The sequence below is a fragment of the Canis aureus genome, chromosome 6 (assembly GCF_053574225.1).
Source record: "Canis aureus isolate CA01 chromosome 6, VMU_Caureus_v.1.0, whole genome shotgun sequence".
In the NCBI taxonomy this organism is placed as follows: Eukaryota; Metazoa; Chordata; class Mammalia; order Carnivora; family Canidae; genus Canis; species Canis aureus.
In genome coordinates this window covers 66,069,959-66,084,146 of record NC_135616.1, presented here as the reverse complement: position 1 = coordinate 66,084,146, position 14,188 = coordinate 66,069,959, and the positions used below count along the sequence as shown (strand labels likewise).

General features: G+C 42.9%; 1 protein-coding gene across 11 annotated transcripts in view; it reads left to right on the top strand.

The window, feature by feature from the left end:
* CACNA1E (calcium voltage-gated channel subunit alpha1 E) overlaps positions 1-14,188 on the top strand; it is a 381,746-nt gene that overhangs the window by 150,131 nt on the left and 217,427 nt on the right. For all 11 annotated transcript variants that reach the window (XM_077902060.1, XM_077902055.1, XM_077902065.1 and 8 more), the window contains exons 5-7: positions 11,297-11,400; positions 12,478-12,630; positions 12,793-12,974. In XM_077902060.1, coding sequence (XP_077758186.1) covers positions 11,297-11,400; positions 12,478-12,630; positions 12,793-12,974 — 439 coding nt within the window. The remainder of the gene's footprint in view (positions 1-11,296; positions 11,401-12,477; positions 12,631-12,792; positions 12,975-14,188) is intronic.

Below are 14,188 nucleotides of genomic sequence, written 5' to 3'. Positions count from 1 at the left end.
AGGAGAGATTACCCGAACTCTGGTCCTAAATCCAAACATTCCCAGGGAGCAATGTAACTGGTCAGCAGTGGCATGTACGAGCATTGCAGTTTCTGAAAAGAACTGTAGGGGTAGAGTGTCGCTGTTAGAGGTAAAGGAGGTCCTGGAAGTTCAAACAGTAGGTGGCCACTGCGTGTGGGCAGTATAGGATTATACAACTGGTCTCTGTAATGTGATACTGGAGGTCACTAGTGCAGCCTTCTAAGGAGGCCAGCATTAGGGGCTTGGTCCCTACATGGATAATTAGCTGCATTCTGTTGCTCAGCTGGCTTCTGCTCTATCCCAGGCTAGCCATCTCACAAGTGCTTGTCTCTGGACCTAAGGGAGACCTGGTGAGAGAAAGTGTGTGGGAGGTAGATCAACAGAAATCCCTCACCACTACTAGAAAAACAACTGAAAGAACATGTATTTATGTTAGCGAGCTCTTATAATGTGGGATTTCCCTCTACAGCAATTCTCTGTCTTTGCCAGCTCTCTGAAGTACAGTTTTGGTAACATTCATATGATCCTGCAATCACAGGACACCTAAGGCTCTGCAGAGAGGCAGCTCTGTAGTTGTCCTAGAGAAGACATTTGTTGAATGTATCTACCTTTGGGATATGTTTCTAGCTATTAGCCATTATCTTTTGTAGCTACTGAAAGCAGTCCAAATTTGGAATCTAAATTTCTGGGTTTGGGTCTCAGTTTGACCATTTACTATCTCCGTGATCTTGGGCTAGCCAGTTTCTCTCTCTCTGCCTTAATTCTCAAACTGACAAAATCAAGAATAATGGTATCTTTATGGGACAGGGTTACATTAACTGTGAAACAGCAAGGCATTTAAAAATTATCATCATCATCATCATCATCACCATCACCATCATTACCTGGACTTGAATGACACTTACGGAGTTTCAACCCATTGCTTGGCATTTCTCCTTGCTGTGTCTGAATGAATACATCAAGGATTTTTTTTAAAGGAAAAAACCCAGGACCATTGGTAGGAACCTGACGTTTGCATCCATTACACTAAGGTTAAGTAAATAAAACCCTCCTTTTTATTGTGTTCTTTACTTTGCATGATTTGGGGAAAATTTGGGTTCAAGCTTCCTTTGTAGACACACTGGGATTAAGCTTCATGTAGCCACTAGGAGATGTTTAAAGAAGAAGGCAGAGGGCATTTTTATCAATGACAGCATCAGTTCATTTTCATCCAAATTATGACTTGTGTGTGGCTGGGGGTCACCCTGGGAGCATCTTCATGTCTGCCTGAGAGAGGCTATGTGTGCTTCTTCAAGAGTGGATGAAGACTAGTTGTGAAACACACACATTACCTTTATTTATTTATTTATTTTAATTTATTTTTTATTGGTGTTCAATTTACTAACATACAGAATAACCCCCAGTGCCCGTCACCCATTCACTCCCACCCCCCGCCCTCCTCCCCTTCTACCACCCCTAGTTCGTTTCCCAGAGTTAGCAGTCTTTACGTTCTGTCTCCCTTTCTGATATTTCCCACACATTTCTTCTCCCTTCCCTTATATTCCCTTTCACTATTATTTATATTCCCCAAATGAATGAGAACATATAGTGTTTGTCCTTCTCCGACTGACTTACTTCACTCAGCATAATACCCTCCAGCACACATTACCTTTAATCAAGCTACTCCTCAGTTGGAAGGAATCACACTATCTGAGAGGTTCCCCATCAGTAGTGGTTCCCAACCAGGGCTGTCCCCGCAGAGGACACGTGACAATGTCTAGTCATTTTTGGTTGTCACAACCTGGTGGCGGTTTGCGGGGAGGAGGTTGGAGAAGGAACTGCTACTGGCACATAGTGGGCAGAGGTGGGGGAATGCCATTGAAGATACTACAATACACAGAATAGCTCCCTACAGCAAATAATTATCTGGTCTCAAATGTCAATACAAACTCCTCTCCTTGGCATGACATTGTTTGATTGTTGAACTTTCTTTTGGTGGGCAAGGAAAGAGGATTTTTAGGCCATGCTTTTTCTGCTCATCAAAAAGAATATTTTGGGACCACTTCATAGCTGCAAAGATTCATATGAAATTTAATTAGGAGCCCCATTTTAAATTCCAGAAAGGGTAGCCTTACCTTTGTTAAATACAGAACCACTTGTCTCTTCTGGAAATGGCACAAACCTTGTCTTTTAGAAAGGAACAATGTGACCCTACTGTCTTCATCCTCTTAAGAAATATTATAACTTCTTACTTGGAAGAAAGCCTTGGTCATAAATTATCTTGGATCCAAGCCTAAATAAATAACAGTCCACCAACTAACCAACCAACCAAACCCTAGAAATAGCTGCCCCATGATAGTTTTGAAGGTAGTGGTTTCTCATTAAGACTGCCCATTCTGAAGGGCAGCAAGATTCTGTTCCTATTTCTGGTAACAGAGGAGGGAATAGGGTCTCCCCTAGACTGCTGTGTCTGCAGTTCTTAGAAAAACACAATAAAACTTTTCAAGGCAAACTATTTCATCATTCTTGGAAAACACCAAGAAACCACGTGGTGCTATTGAAGCAGCAGTTAGTTCATATTAGTCTATCTTGTCCTCTTTAGAATAATCTCCTTAGAATGAATATGTATATTAGCTACTCTCTACATCTGAGTTTTTCAAACTGTAGGTTGACCACATTAGTTATGACATCAACTTAATTGGTTGCAACCAGTGTGAGACAAAGGATAGCAAGGAAGAATGAAAGAGAAAATATATCACACATAGAAGGAGTATTATTTTATGAGGCACTATGCAATTTTACACACACACACACACACACGCATATATTTATCCTGGATTGTGATATAAAATATATTTTGTACTGCAGGCTTTGTTCAAAAAAAGTTTGAAAATCATTGCTTTATATATGCTTTTACTTTTGTTCTAAGAAAATGAGTGAACTGAAGCAACACAGCATATTTTCCCTTAAACTCAAAGGCCTAAGTTCCATCACCTGTTTATCCCTAAACCATTCACTATTCAGGACAATGGGTGATTTGCTGAGGATAATGTAGATTCAGTCTCTCTGGGCTGGAGAGGGACCCAGCCTTCCTAGTTGGCATGATTATAGGATATCTCTGTTATCAGGAAGGATTACTGTAGAGGCGGTAGGCAGTGGCAGCTGTCCCAGGAAGGGCCTGTGGGAACAGAAGTTGGCATTAATTCAGGTAGAGTGATCAAGGTAGATACGCATTGTTAGCGGCTGGGGCTGGGGTTTGGGAAGAAGGTTAGAGACCAGTGTTTAATCAGGGAATTGCTTTGGAGCTTGGAGTCAGTGTGGGTATCCAATGTTCCATTACTGGGTGTAAGCCTGGATTTTGAGCACTACCAGGCTTGGTCCTATCTCTAAAATAAGTCTGTGAAGTTTTCTTTCTTTGATTTTTTCCCATGCTCTCCAGCCTCTCTGTTCTCTATTCTTCCCTGGATTTCAATAGGTTCTGGTCATACCAGCCCTTTTTTTGAATTTTTCAAGTATACCAGTCTCCTTTCTACCTCTGTCCCTTCTACGCCTGCCTTCTCCTGCCTCTGGGATGCTCTTCCCACGTGGTTTCCTCTGGCCTACTCATGCTTCACCTTTGAGCTCATGTGCCATTTCCATAGGGGAGGCATCCTTTCCTGACCTTCCACTTACTATAATTATGGTCTGTGTAATGTCTTTTTCACTAAGTGTCATGAGGACAGCCACCATCTCATCCTATTCTCCTTTGTCATGCCAGTGTCTACTGCAGAGCATATGTTCAGTAGTTATCAGCTCATTGTAGATGGGTTCTGGGTTCTGGGTTCTTAGATTGAGCTAAGCCTGAATGGGATAGAGGACCCTAGCATAGGGTCTGGGGAGGAGTAGGGAGCAGCTTACAGAGACTGGGCACCGGGTCAGATCTGACACCACTTTTCCCTCTCCCAGCCTCATCCTCATCCTCATCCAAGCTCTCAAATACATTCTCAGATATATTTTGGCAAGTTAAATTTTTTTTTGGGGGGGGGCAAGGGAGTTTGTCTCTATAGCACAATTTAATACACAGGGACTTTTTGTTTTGTTTTGTTTTTGATAAAATGAAGTAAAATCTTTAGGAATTGATTCCTAAATCAAATTAGACTTTTAGTAATTTACTTAAAAGAAATGGAGAGCCAAACATTAGATATAATTTAGTAGACTTTTGATAGATCATCATTATTTTCATATGTGGTTAAATCTCCTTCAGTTTGGTTATCTAATTATATCAAGCCTGTGGGCTCATTCACAGCTCCATGGACAAGTCCATCCAATCTGCCTCAGTTGGGGATGTATTAACACCCATTTATCACCGAGTCAAGGATATTTCTTGGGCAATACTGTTGCATATTGTTAGAGAAGGGACCATAGTAGATGGAAATGTGGCACTTTCTGCCATCAAGGAGCTGGCTTTGAACTGAGTTATGAAGATCCAGCTAATTATCATTAACGCTAAGACCTTAGTTCTAAGACATAAGAAGGGTGTGCAATCAGGTGTTAAATGTTGTGCAGCTTTCAAGACATTCAGAGAAAGGGGAGATTGTGTGAGCTGGAGTGGTGTAGCACTTTCTGGACAGGTTTTGGCTCAGTCTTAGAGCCAGGAGGAACTTGAGAAGTTCCTTTATCTGATCCCTTTATTTTAGAGACTAAAACAAACAAAACCCCAGATATATTCTTTCTCATCTTCCTCCATGACACCTATTTACTAAGTATTTTCTAGGAGTCTAGCTTAGTAGACATAGTTTTTTTAGCTCTTCCATGTCCCAGATTCCCCAATGGTCTCCAATCTCCCTTTTGGGAGACTCCGTTAGTGTGTGTGTTCTCGGTGGGAGTCTTGCCCACTTTGGAAGTGCTAGAGGACTGTCCCAGTGCAGCCAGATGGCATGTAAAGGGACATGTGACTTAAGCTCCAACACATGCTTTTTCCTCCATGACTCTTAAGCTATCAACACTATGATATTAGTAGAGTTGGCAATGATATGTCTCGTGATACCCGCAGTGGCCTAAGAATCAGATTCCTGGAATTGCTGACCTTTGCCAAGCATATTAGTTTCCTATTCCTGTGGCAACAAATTGTGACAAACTTGGTAGCTTTAAAGAAAATTTAGGGCAGCCTGGGTGGCTCAGCGGTTTAGCGCCACCTTCAGCCCAGGACCTGATCCTGGACACTCGGGATCGAGTCCCACGTTGGGCTCCGAGCATGGAGCCTGCCTCTCCCTCTGCCTGTGTCTCTGCCTCTCTCTCTCTCTCTCCCTCTCTCTCTCTCTCTCTCTCTCTCTCTGTGTCTCATGAATAAATAAACAAATAAAAAAATCTTTAAAAAATAAAGAAAATTTATTCTCTTACAGTTCTAGAGGTCAAAACTCCAAAATTAGACTCCCTGGGCTGTATCAGTTATCAGGAGGGCTGTGCTCTCTCACTTGAGGCTTTAGCATGGGGAAGGCATTTCTTTGCCTTTCCCAGCTTCTAGAGCTGTATTCCTTGCATCCTTCCTCCATCTTCAAAGCCAGCAGCATCGCCTCTTGCTTCAGTCATCACATTGCCTTCTTTCTAGCCAAATCTTCCTGTGCCTCCTTCTTATAAGGCACTTGTGATTGCATTCAGGGCCCACGCAGATAATCCAGAAAAATCTCCCCATTTCAAAATCCTTAATCACATCTGCAAAGTCAGTTTTGCCATATCAGGTAATGTTCACAGGTTCTAAGGATTAGGATCTGGATATCTTTAAATCTGTTATTCAGCCTACCACACCAAGATTTCTACTTCCCTGGTTTTTTCCAGCCTGCTCTTCCAATATCCCTTTAATTCTATGAGCTCTTGATATCTTTTAAAGTCAGCACTATGTGAAGAAGTTTATAAGCATCTTATCTTTTTAAATTCTTACATCAACCCTCTTAGGAGGATATTGTCCCCATTTTACAGATAAGAACACTATAGCTCAGGAAGGCAATTGTTTAAGGCCAGACAGCTAGTGTAAGTGAGGGAACTGGCATTTGAAATCAGCCAGTATGACAGGAGAGTATGTGCTTTACCACTTCCTCATAATCCTAGTTCAAGTCTCTTTTGACTGTAGATCTTTTCCAAGGAGGAGGTAGGATGCCATCTGGCTCTGAAGTCTGGATCATATTATTTAGGCAGAGAAAGAAGGCAAGGGGGTGGGCACTCCAGGCAAGAAGGAGGCTGGAGAATAAGAGGTGAATCCAAGAGATGTGTTAGAGGAAGGATATGTTAGACTTTGGTGCCTCCTTGGAGGTGAAATAGTAGGAGAGAAGAAGGAACCAACCACCTTTAAAACACTTCTAAGTGGACACAGCAACTCATTTTGGTGGATTACCCCTGGAAATGATATCCTGGCTCAAATTTGTATAGGGAATCCAACTTGAATTAGATCCCTCCATGTCTCCTCTTGGTCTCCTATAATATGGGCTGGTAAAGCACCTAACACCCTTTGCTCCTGTTAATCAGCCTTTTTGCACAGATGCTAATGAATAACTTGCCTTTCGGATGTATACGGGCAGAAGCAAAGAGGTAATTTTTGGAGCTCAGAGTAGAACTCCTGGGCCTAAGCGTAGGAGGCCCCCGGTTTGTGTCTCTTCTTCAAAAGAGAACTTACACATTTGTTTAGAGCTAGGGCAACAACTGGGAGGGAAGCTATTTACCTGGTCATCCCTTGAATAGAGTTGCCAGATTTAGCAAATAAAAATAAAGGATGCCCAGTTAAATTTGAATTGCAGATAAGCAACAGATAATTTTTTGGTGTAATATTTGTATAATGCTTCAGGGAATTTTTAGCCATAGAAGTGTGAAAAGAGACTGTTAGACTTGGATTGATGAGGAGGCTATGAATGAACCCCAAGGTCAAAAGGAATTCTTTGGGTGGGAGAATTCTTGGGGTGATTGACTTGGGGAAAGACCATTTGATTGTGAATGCTCAGACCATGCCTTCCATCTCCTGCCACTGAAGTGATGGTCACCACACCCTCAGGATCATATCAGGCTCTAGGTTTCTCTTACCTGCTCAGAGCTAAGAGCAGAAGCATTAGAGGTAGGGCTGAACCATGACATCCATTAGGAAACAGTTTTTGTACATTTATAGTCCACTGAACCCTGCGTCTGTGCTGGTGGTGGTCACAGGTACCCTCTGCTTTGGGAGTAAGGTAGGAATTAAGTGCCCCTCTGTGTACAGAGCTCCCTACCCAGGCCCTGTGCTCATGGGGACAAAAGAACTGGAAAAAAGCCCCCGTTTCTGAAGAATATACATGAATGCGGCATGGAATGGGGCAGAGCTTAGCTTTGTATTAACTCAGAGTTGGAGTTGTGCATGGTGGCCACACTCTGATTCCATGGCACGTGTGTGTGTGTGTGTGTGCACGCGCGCATGTGTGTGTATAGATAGTATTACAGCAGCCATCACCTCAAGTGCAAGGAGCCTCCGACCTTCTGGTCTGGAGAGCCTTAGTGATTTGTGGTTTGGGGATAAAGCGAACCAAGCTCACTGGCTTGTTGGGAGGCTGAACACTGTGACCTTGGTATTTTTAGCAATACGCTGGACTAAGAACAGTGGAGCTGCGCAGTACTGACAAAGACATTGCAGGGCTCGATGGCAGAGTGGGGGAAAGGCTTGACTTCGATACCAGAAGAGGAGAGACTTTAATGCCTGGTCTTGCCATGTATCAGCAGTTTAATTTTTTCTAAGTCCCGATTTCCTCTCCTAGGAGATGGAAACAGTAGTTATATCAGGATGCGCTTGGGGATTTAATGAAATAACTTCTGTGAAAATGCTAGCAGATAGTAAGCCCTGTTCGTGATCCTGCAGTGTTTCCCATTCTCGGAGCACTTTGTAAGCATCTCTGTTATGACATTCTTCATAGTGAATCATAATTATTTCATTTCTTTGTCTGCTGCATCCGTGGGATTGAGGACCTGGGCCCTTTCCTGCTGTGTACTTGCCTTGAGCCTCCTGCACAGGGCCTGTTACATGGGAGGCTCAGAGTGTTGCTGAGCTATACAGGCTTCAGCACTGAGACTTTGCTAAAGGACAAGGCTTTGCATTTTGTCTTCCTTTTCCCCTCCCTCTCCCTAACTCTCCTACTGAATACTGGGCAGACCCTGTCCTATGAGATTTGCTTGAGAGCAGAAGCCCTACACTATTTTGGAAGAGCCACCTTAGACTCTAAAATGTCTGAGGGCAGATTCCTAGTACGTTCCTGTGAGCTCAAACAGGCATGTGTTTGAGTAGCATCCTGGCTGTGCCACCTGCCCTTTTCATTGGTAAATTCTAGGCTTTCTGTGATCTTTCTGTCCGTTTGGTTTCTGCTTCAACACATTTACTATGTTCATCAGTGCAATTCGATCCATCAAGCATTCACTGAACACCTTTTACTTGCCAGACCCTGGGCTAGGTGTGGGGGATGTAGAGATGCAGAAGACAGCAACTCCACAGTGCGTGTTCCGGATCCTGTGGGAAAGACATATAAGAAACCAGAGAAAAACAGAGAATTCTTCTAAGTTGTGGTCAGGGCAGTGATGGCAATGGGCGCAGAGTTTTATGCGGGGTACACAGCAGGGTTCTTTCCCTCAAATATCTCCCCCTCCCCAAGAATTTCACTGCTCTTGCTTCCAGCAAGTGGATGGGGACTCCCTCAAACATGATATGAACACTAGGGAGCAGCCAGTGGCCAATGTGCATGAGCTAAAGATCCAGTTGACAGCCATTCTGCACGGGATGAAGGAACAGAAAATTCTGGGGATGGGGGAACATGGGGCCCCAAGTGACATGGTTCTGGGTGAAGTTTGGGGTGGCTTGGATAACTCAGAGGACAGGTTGGTGAAAAGAGCATGGATATGTCTTGTGGCTCGCTGTGTGAGGCCCCGGCCACAAGTGCCGAATTTTGGCTTCTCTCCTTCAAATTAGCTTAACTTCTGTTCTCTTTCCCACATGAGAATTCTTATTTCTCTCACATTTGCTTCTCTGCCAGCTCTTATTTCTTCTGATTTCTTTCCTGTTTTCATCTCCATGTTTCATTTCACCATTCGCTTCCCTATCCTCTCCTCCTCCTTCCACTCTACCATTTTTCTTTCTGCACTTATACCTTCTTGCTTTTTAATTTTGTCCTTTGGCCCTCACATCCATGTTCTGAAATATACCTCCTTCCACTCAGGGTTGGGCAGGAAATATTCCTGAAAGAAATAGTTCTTTCTTATGATATGAAAGAGTATCTCAAGTGTACCTGGGTATCCTAGGAAACAGCTCTGATTTCTGAACAGGGCATATTCTCTCCACCATGTGTGTGTAGCCAGAGGGAGAAACCACTTCCCGTGGGCACTGCGCCTCAGAAGACAGTCCAGTGCTTCTTCCTCTGTTAGCAGATTCAGCCAAACAGTGACCCCCATTTTCCTGGAGTTCTGGTTCTCCACCACTGCACTATCCTTGAACCTTCCCTTTCTCCTCTTGCCTTTGTTTCTATGTCTGTTTTATTTTTCAGTCCTATTTTCCATGTTTCTCCCTGCTCCCTTTTCAGGTTCTCCCTGCTTATTAGAAATGACATCACTCCCCTCCCTAATTTCTCTCTTTAGTTTGGGCAGAGTGAGTCAAAAGTAGCATCAGAACACTTGCTCTTCTACATCTCTCTTTTTCAGAGACAATATAGAAAGAGGAGAGGTAGAGGAGATCTTAGAACTTGCCGAGGTCTTGAGACCCTTTATGAGAGTCAAATTTCTTTCTGGTTCTTGTTTTGAGGTTGGGTTAACATAGAATTATAGAGTCTTAAAGTTGAGAGAAATCTCTTCTGGTTATTTAGATAACCTTCAACCAGTGTTGGAACACTTTTAACTTCCTAATAGATAGTCCTACAGTCTAGGCCTGAGTATGTTTAATGTTAGGAAGTGTACTACCATGTGAAGCAGTCCATTTTGTTCTTGGCCAGCACTGCGTATTTCAAAGTTATTGCTCGTGATCTAATGTTGTGGATCTGTGCAATTTGTACCTTTTGATTCTATATCTGCTTTCTAGAGATATGCCTAGACCGTCCATTCGATTTCAGGTGTTGAAGGAAATGTTTCATCCAAAATAATTAAATGACAGAAACTATTCCCGCTGTCCTTTGACTGTATGGAAAACTCAGTTTTCTGAGTGACTCATTCGCCAGTGGCTCCAGATAGCTGAAATTGTCATGGAGAGGTTTTGAGGGAGGACAAGTACTATTCCACAGAAAGAAGACTAAAATTAGACAAAATTACAAAACCAGTATTATTAATATTTGTGTTGGACGTAATATCTCATTTGCACATTATCACTTCTAGAACACTGTTAATATTCAATACTATGTCATTTCATTTTTAGAACGAGGTCATGGTACTTCGCCCATTTTGTAGATGAGGGTAGTAAGGCTGCTAGTGTGTGTAACTTGCCTCAAATCACACAGTTCTCAAGTGCTTAAGTCAGGACACAACTCTGCTGTGTCTTTCATTAATACTAAGTGTCATTGACTATCCACAGTACCTGCAGTGTCATGGGATTATATGCAATAAATTGTCTCCTCAAAACAAGGTACTTGGTATACACAATCTAATAGGATTGTTATGGATTCTGTGTGTGTGTGTGTGTGTGTGTGTGTGTGTGTGTGTGTGTGTCTGGCTGCGGAAGTGTAAAAATAGAAGTGAAGAAACCAAATCCAAGTTAATACAGTGATTCAGGGCAATTATAAAAGTGCCGTATGAGGACCAGTGAAGCTGTTCCCTAATTATAAGCATGAGTGTGATTGATTTGTTTGGTAAAAACTCTTAAGTGCCAAGGTGGAGAAGAACGAGTTACTCCTTTGCTGCAACTGATCCAGAGAAATTCCCTGAAGGAGTAAGAAGACGGGAATCTAAGAAAATTATGAAATATAAAATCCAGGGGTCTTGGTAGATTAGAAAGTGGGAGAGGAGGTTGGTGAAGGGATAGGGAGGAGGAAGGTAGAGGACAAGATTTGGAGGCAGGAATGGGACAGATGCTAGGGGGCTTGTCTTTCACTCATGATTTGGAACTGGGATTCTGGTGTGATGATAAGTTTTCCTTCTTTGCAAAGTAAAACCCAGATGTGGCTAAATTTAATTCCAGTCAGAACCACCGATGATTCACCCAAGCTCAGGTGCGCCCACATGCAGCTGGCATCAGCTCTGTGTGCTTTCCAGGCTGAGCCTTCTTCAACCCAGCTTCTCCCATGGAACAGGGGGACAAAGCCAGGTTGTGGTAACCTTGACCTTCTGTCTCCATCTGCAGCATCCTGGCCACTGCGGGGACTCACTTCAACACACACGTGGACCTGAGGACCCTCCGGGCTGTGCGTGTCCTGAGACCCCTGAAGCTCGTGTCAGGGATTCCTAGTGAGCACTTGCCTTCCTTCTTTCTCCTCTGCTAAGCTTTACTGATAGGTCCCCACTGGATCTGAGGCTGAAGGAATTTGGGATACACAAGAAACCACGTCTCTAGTGGGAATAAAGAGCGGGGACGCGGCAATCTGGCAGAACATTTTGCTTTAAAATTTAGCAACTTTTTTCCCCCAGATTTTAAAGATAGTGAAAGATCTTTGTAGAATATTTGCAAAGTAAAAAAAAAATTGTTATAAAATGCAAAGAAAAAAACATTCATTTTCCTATGTTTTTAATTCACTTTTTCCCTGTGCACTTTAATGTAATTGTGATAACTGTGTACATACTTTGGGAACCTGTCATATAAGCATTTGATGTTCCTGACATTAAAAGTTCTCCAAAAATATGATTTAAAAAGTCTGGTATAATAGCCCATCTTATTCAGGATGACTTATTTAGTTATTTAGTCATTTCTATGTTGTTGGACATTAGATATTTTCATTTTTTTCTAAATAGAAATAGTGCAGCAACATACATCCTTTTACTTAAATCTTATTCAAATCTCTGATTATTTTCTTAGGCTAGAATCCTAGAAGTACAATTTCTGGGTCAAGGTATATGGTACTTTATGAATAGTGATTGTGCTAATTATGATCCCACAACAGTGGAGGAGAAACCAGTTTTCAGATAGAGTAGTGAGGGAGGTAATTTTGTCCTTGCTCTCATAGAACTTAGAGCCTAGCAAGGCCAGGCTTGATATCCTTTAGAAAAGAAGTATGTTCTAATAAGTTTATAAGAGATAAGCAGAAAGTGACATGGATGAAACAAATAAAGGAGGAGAAATAGGAAAGATAGATGATCAGAGAATGGTGAGAAAGAACATGAGATTGATTCCAGGGGAAGTAGTGATGGCAGTCTTTGTCTTGATGTATTCTGGTTGTCTGTTTGCAAATTGTCTTCATCATTTCGGGACTGGTGTTTCTTGTCCCTCAAAGACTCATCCTTTTCCTCTTAGAAGAAGGTAAAGGATGTCTGTTGTATCAAATGGTGCTCAGGGAGGCTCCATCTGTCATTCTCTTCCTTTCCTTCCAGGCCTGCAGATCGTGTTGAAGTCTATCATGAAGGCCATGGTGCCTCTTCTGCAAATTGGTCTCCTGCTCTTCTTTGCCATCTTGATGTTTGCTATCATTGGCTTAGAGTTCTACAGTGGGAAGTTGCACCGAGCATGTTTCACAAACAATTCAGGTAGGGTCATTTTTTCTTACCTTCTCCTTCTTCCCTTCCTCTCTCCTCTGGTCATTGGAAACAAAGAAGGACACACCTTTCTTCAGGAAATAGAATTGTTTGTGGCTTCCTGGAACCATTTCCAACTCACACTAAACACCTACCCTCCAAATGTATCTGCAGGTATTCTGGAAGGATTTGACCCCCCTCACCCATGTGGTGTGCAGGGCTGCCCAGCTGGCTACGAATGCCGGGACTGGATTGGCCCCAATGATGGGATCACTCAGTTTGATAACATCCTTTTTGCTGTGCTGACTGTCTTCCAATGCATCACCATGGAAGGATGGACCACCGTGCTGTACAATGTGAGTAGAGATGGCAGGGGACTGGGGCAAGAGGAGGAATCGTACACTGAGGCTTCTGGCATTGTTTGAGCTGCTTATTCTGGGGCCATGGGGAGGGCTAAGCGTAGGGGTGTGTGTGTGTGTGTGTGTGTGTGTGTGTGTGTGTGTGTGTACAGACTCAACTGGGAAAAGTAGTAGCATGTCATATCCTTCTATCTATCGTCTGGCCTCTTGTGGAGTGGAAGTACACACAGCTTCTTAATAGAGTTAGGAAATTACATCCCATTGGATGGGTGAACAAAGCCAATTAAATGAAATCAACTTAGTAGAGATAGAGTATATTTTATGGTGGGCCCCACATGGTGGTGGGGTTCAGTAAGGGGTACTGAGAGGCATAGATTTCTTGGTTGCCAGCTTCAAAGAGCTTACCATTGGGTTGGAAGATACTACAGTAATTCTCAACCTTGGTGCAGATTAGAATCAGCTAGTAGCTTTAAAAATTTACACCTCCTGGGCTCCACTCCAGACAAATTTAGTAGGACTGGCTAGGGGTAAAGGCCTGCCAGTGATTTTTTTTAAAGCTTCCTGGCTGATTCTAATATGCAGCTACTGTCAAGAACCACTGCATTCCATGCATATAAGAAACATGCTTAATTATAGGACTCATGATGGATGCTTGTTAAAAATTTGGGTTCACAGGCCCTTTCTGAGCAGGTTTTGAATTTGTGTAGCTTCAGATAGTTAGTGGGCTATACTTTTTGCAAGTGCTTCTGGTGATGTGTATGATCAGGCATGTTTGGAAGGTTCTGAGTTGGTACACAAGATAGGGCTGTCTGACTGTCTGTCAGGGGATGTTAAGGGATTGCTGCATGGGGACACAAGTTGGACAGGGTGACCCTGGAAGTATCTTCTGCCTCCCAGAGTCTGATTTTAGCAAGTTATGAAAGGCATGAGTAGAGCCCAAGTTCTAAAATGGCAAGGGTCTGGGAGGTATGTGCTTTGATGCAAAGGGACCCTAAGTGGGCAAAACGGTTTGGGCAAATTGCCTTTATATAGGGGCTAAGAATGGTCTGTGTTCTCAGATGCATCTAGCCAGCCCACCCTAAAGTAGATACTTTGGAATGATTGTGCCTCTTATCTGTACTCTCACAGGCTGCCTTCACCCTAAAGTGCCCTGTGTTTCCTTTAAACCTGGTTCTATCTGTAGCAAACTTAATGGATGCGGCACAGGGTAG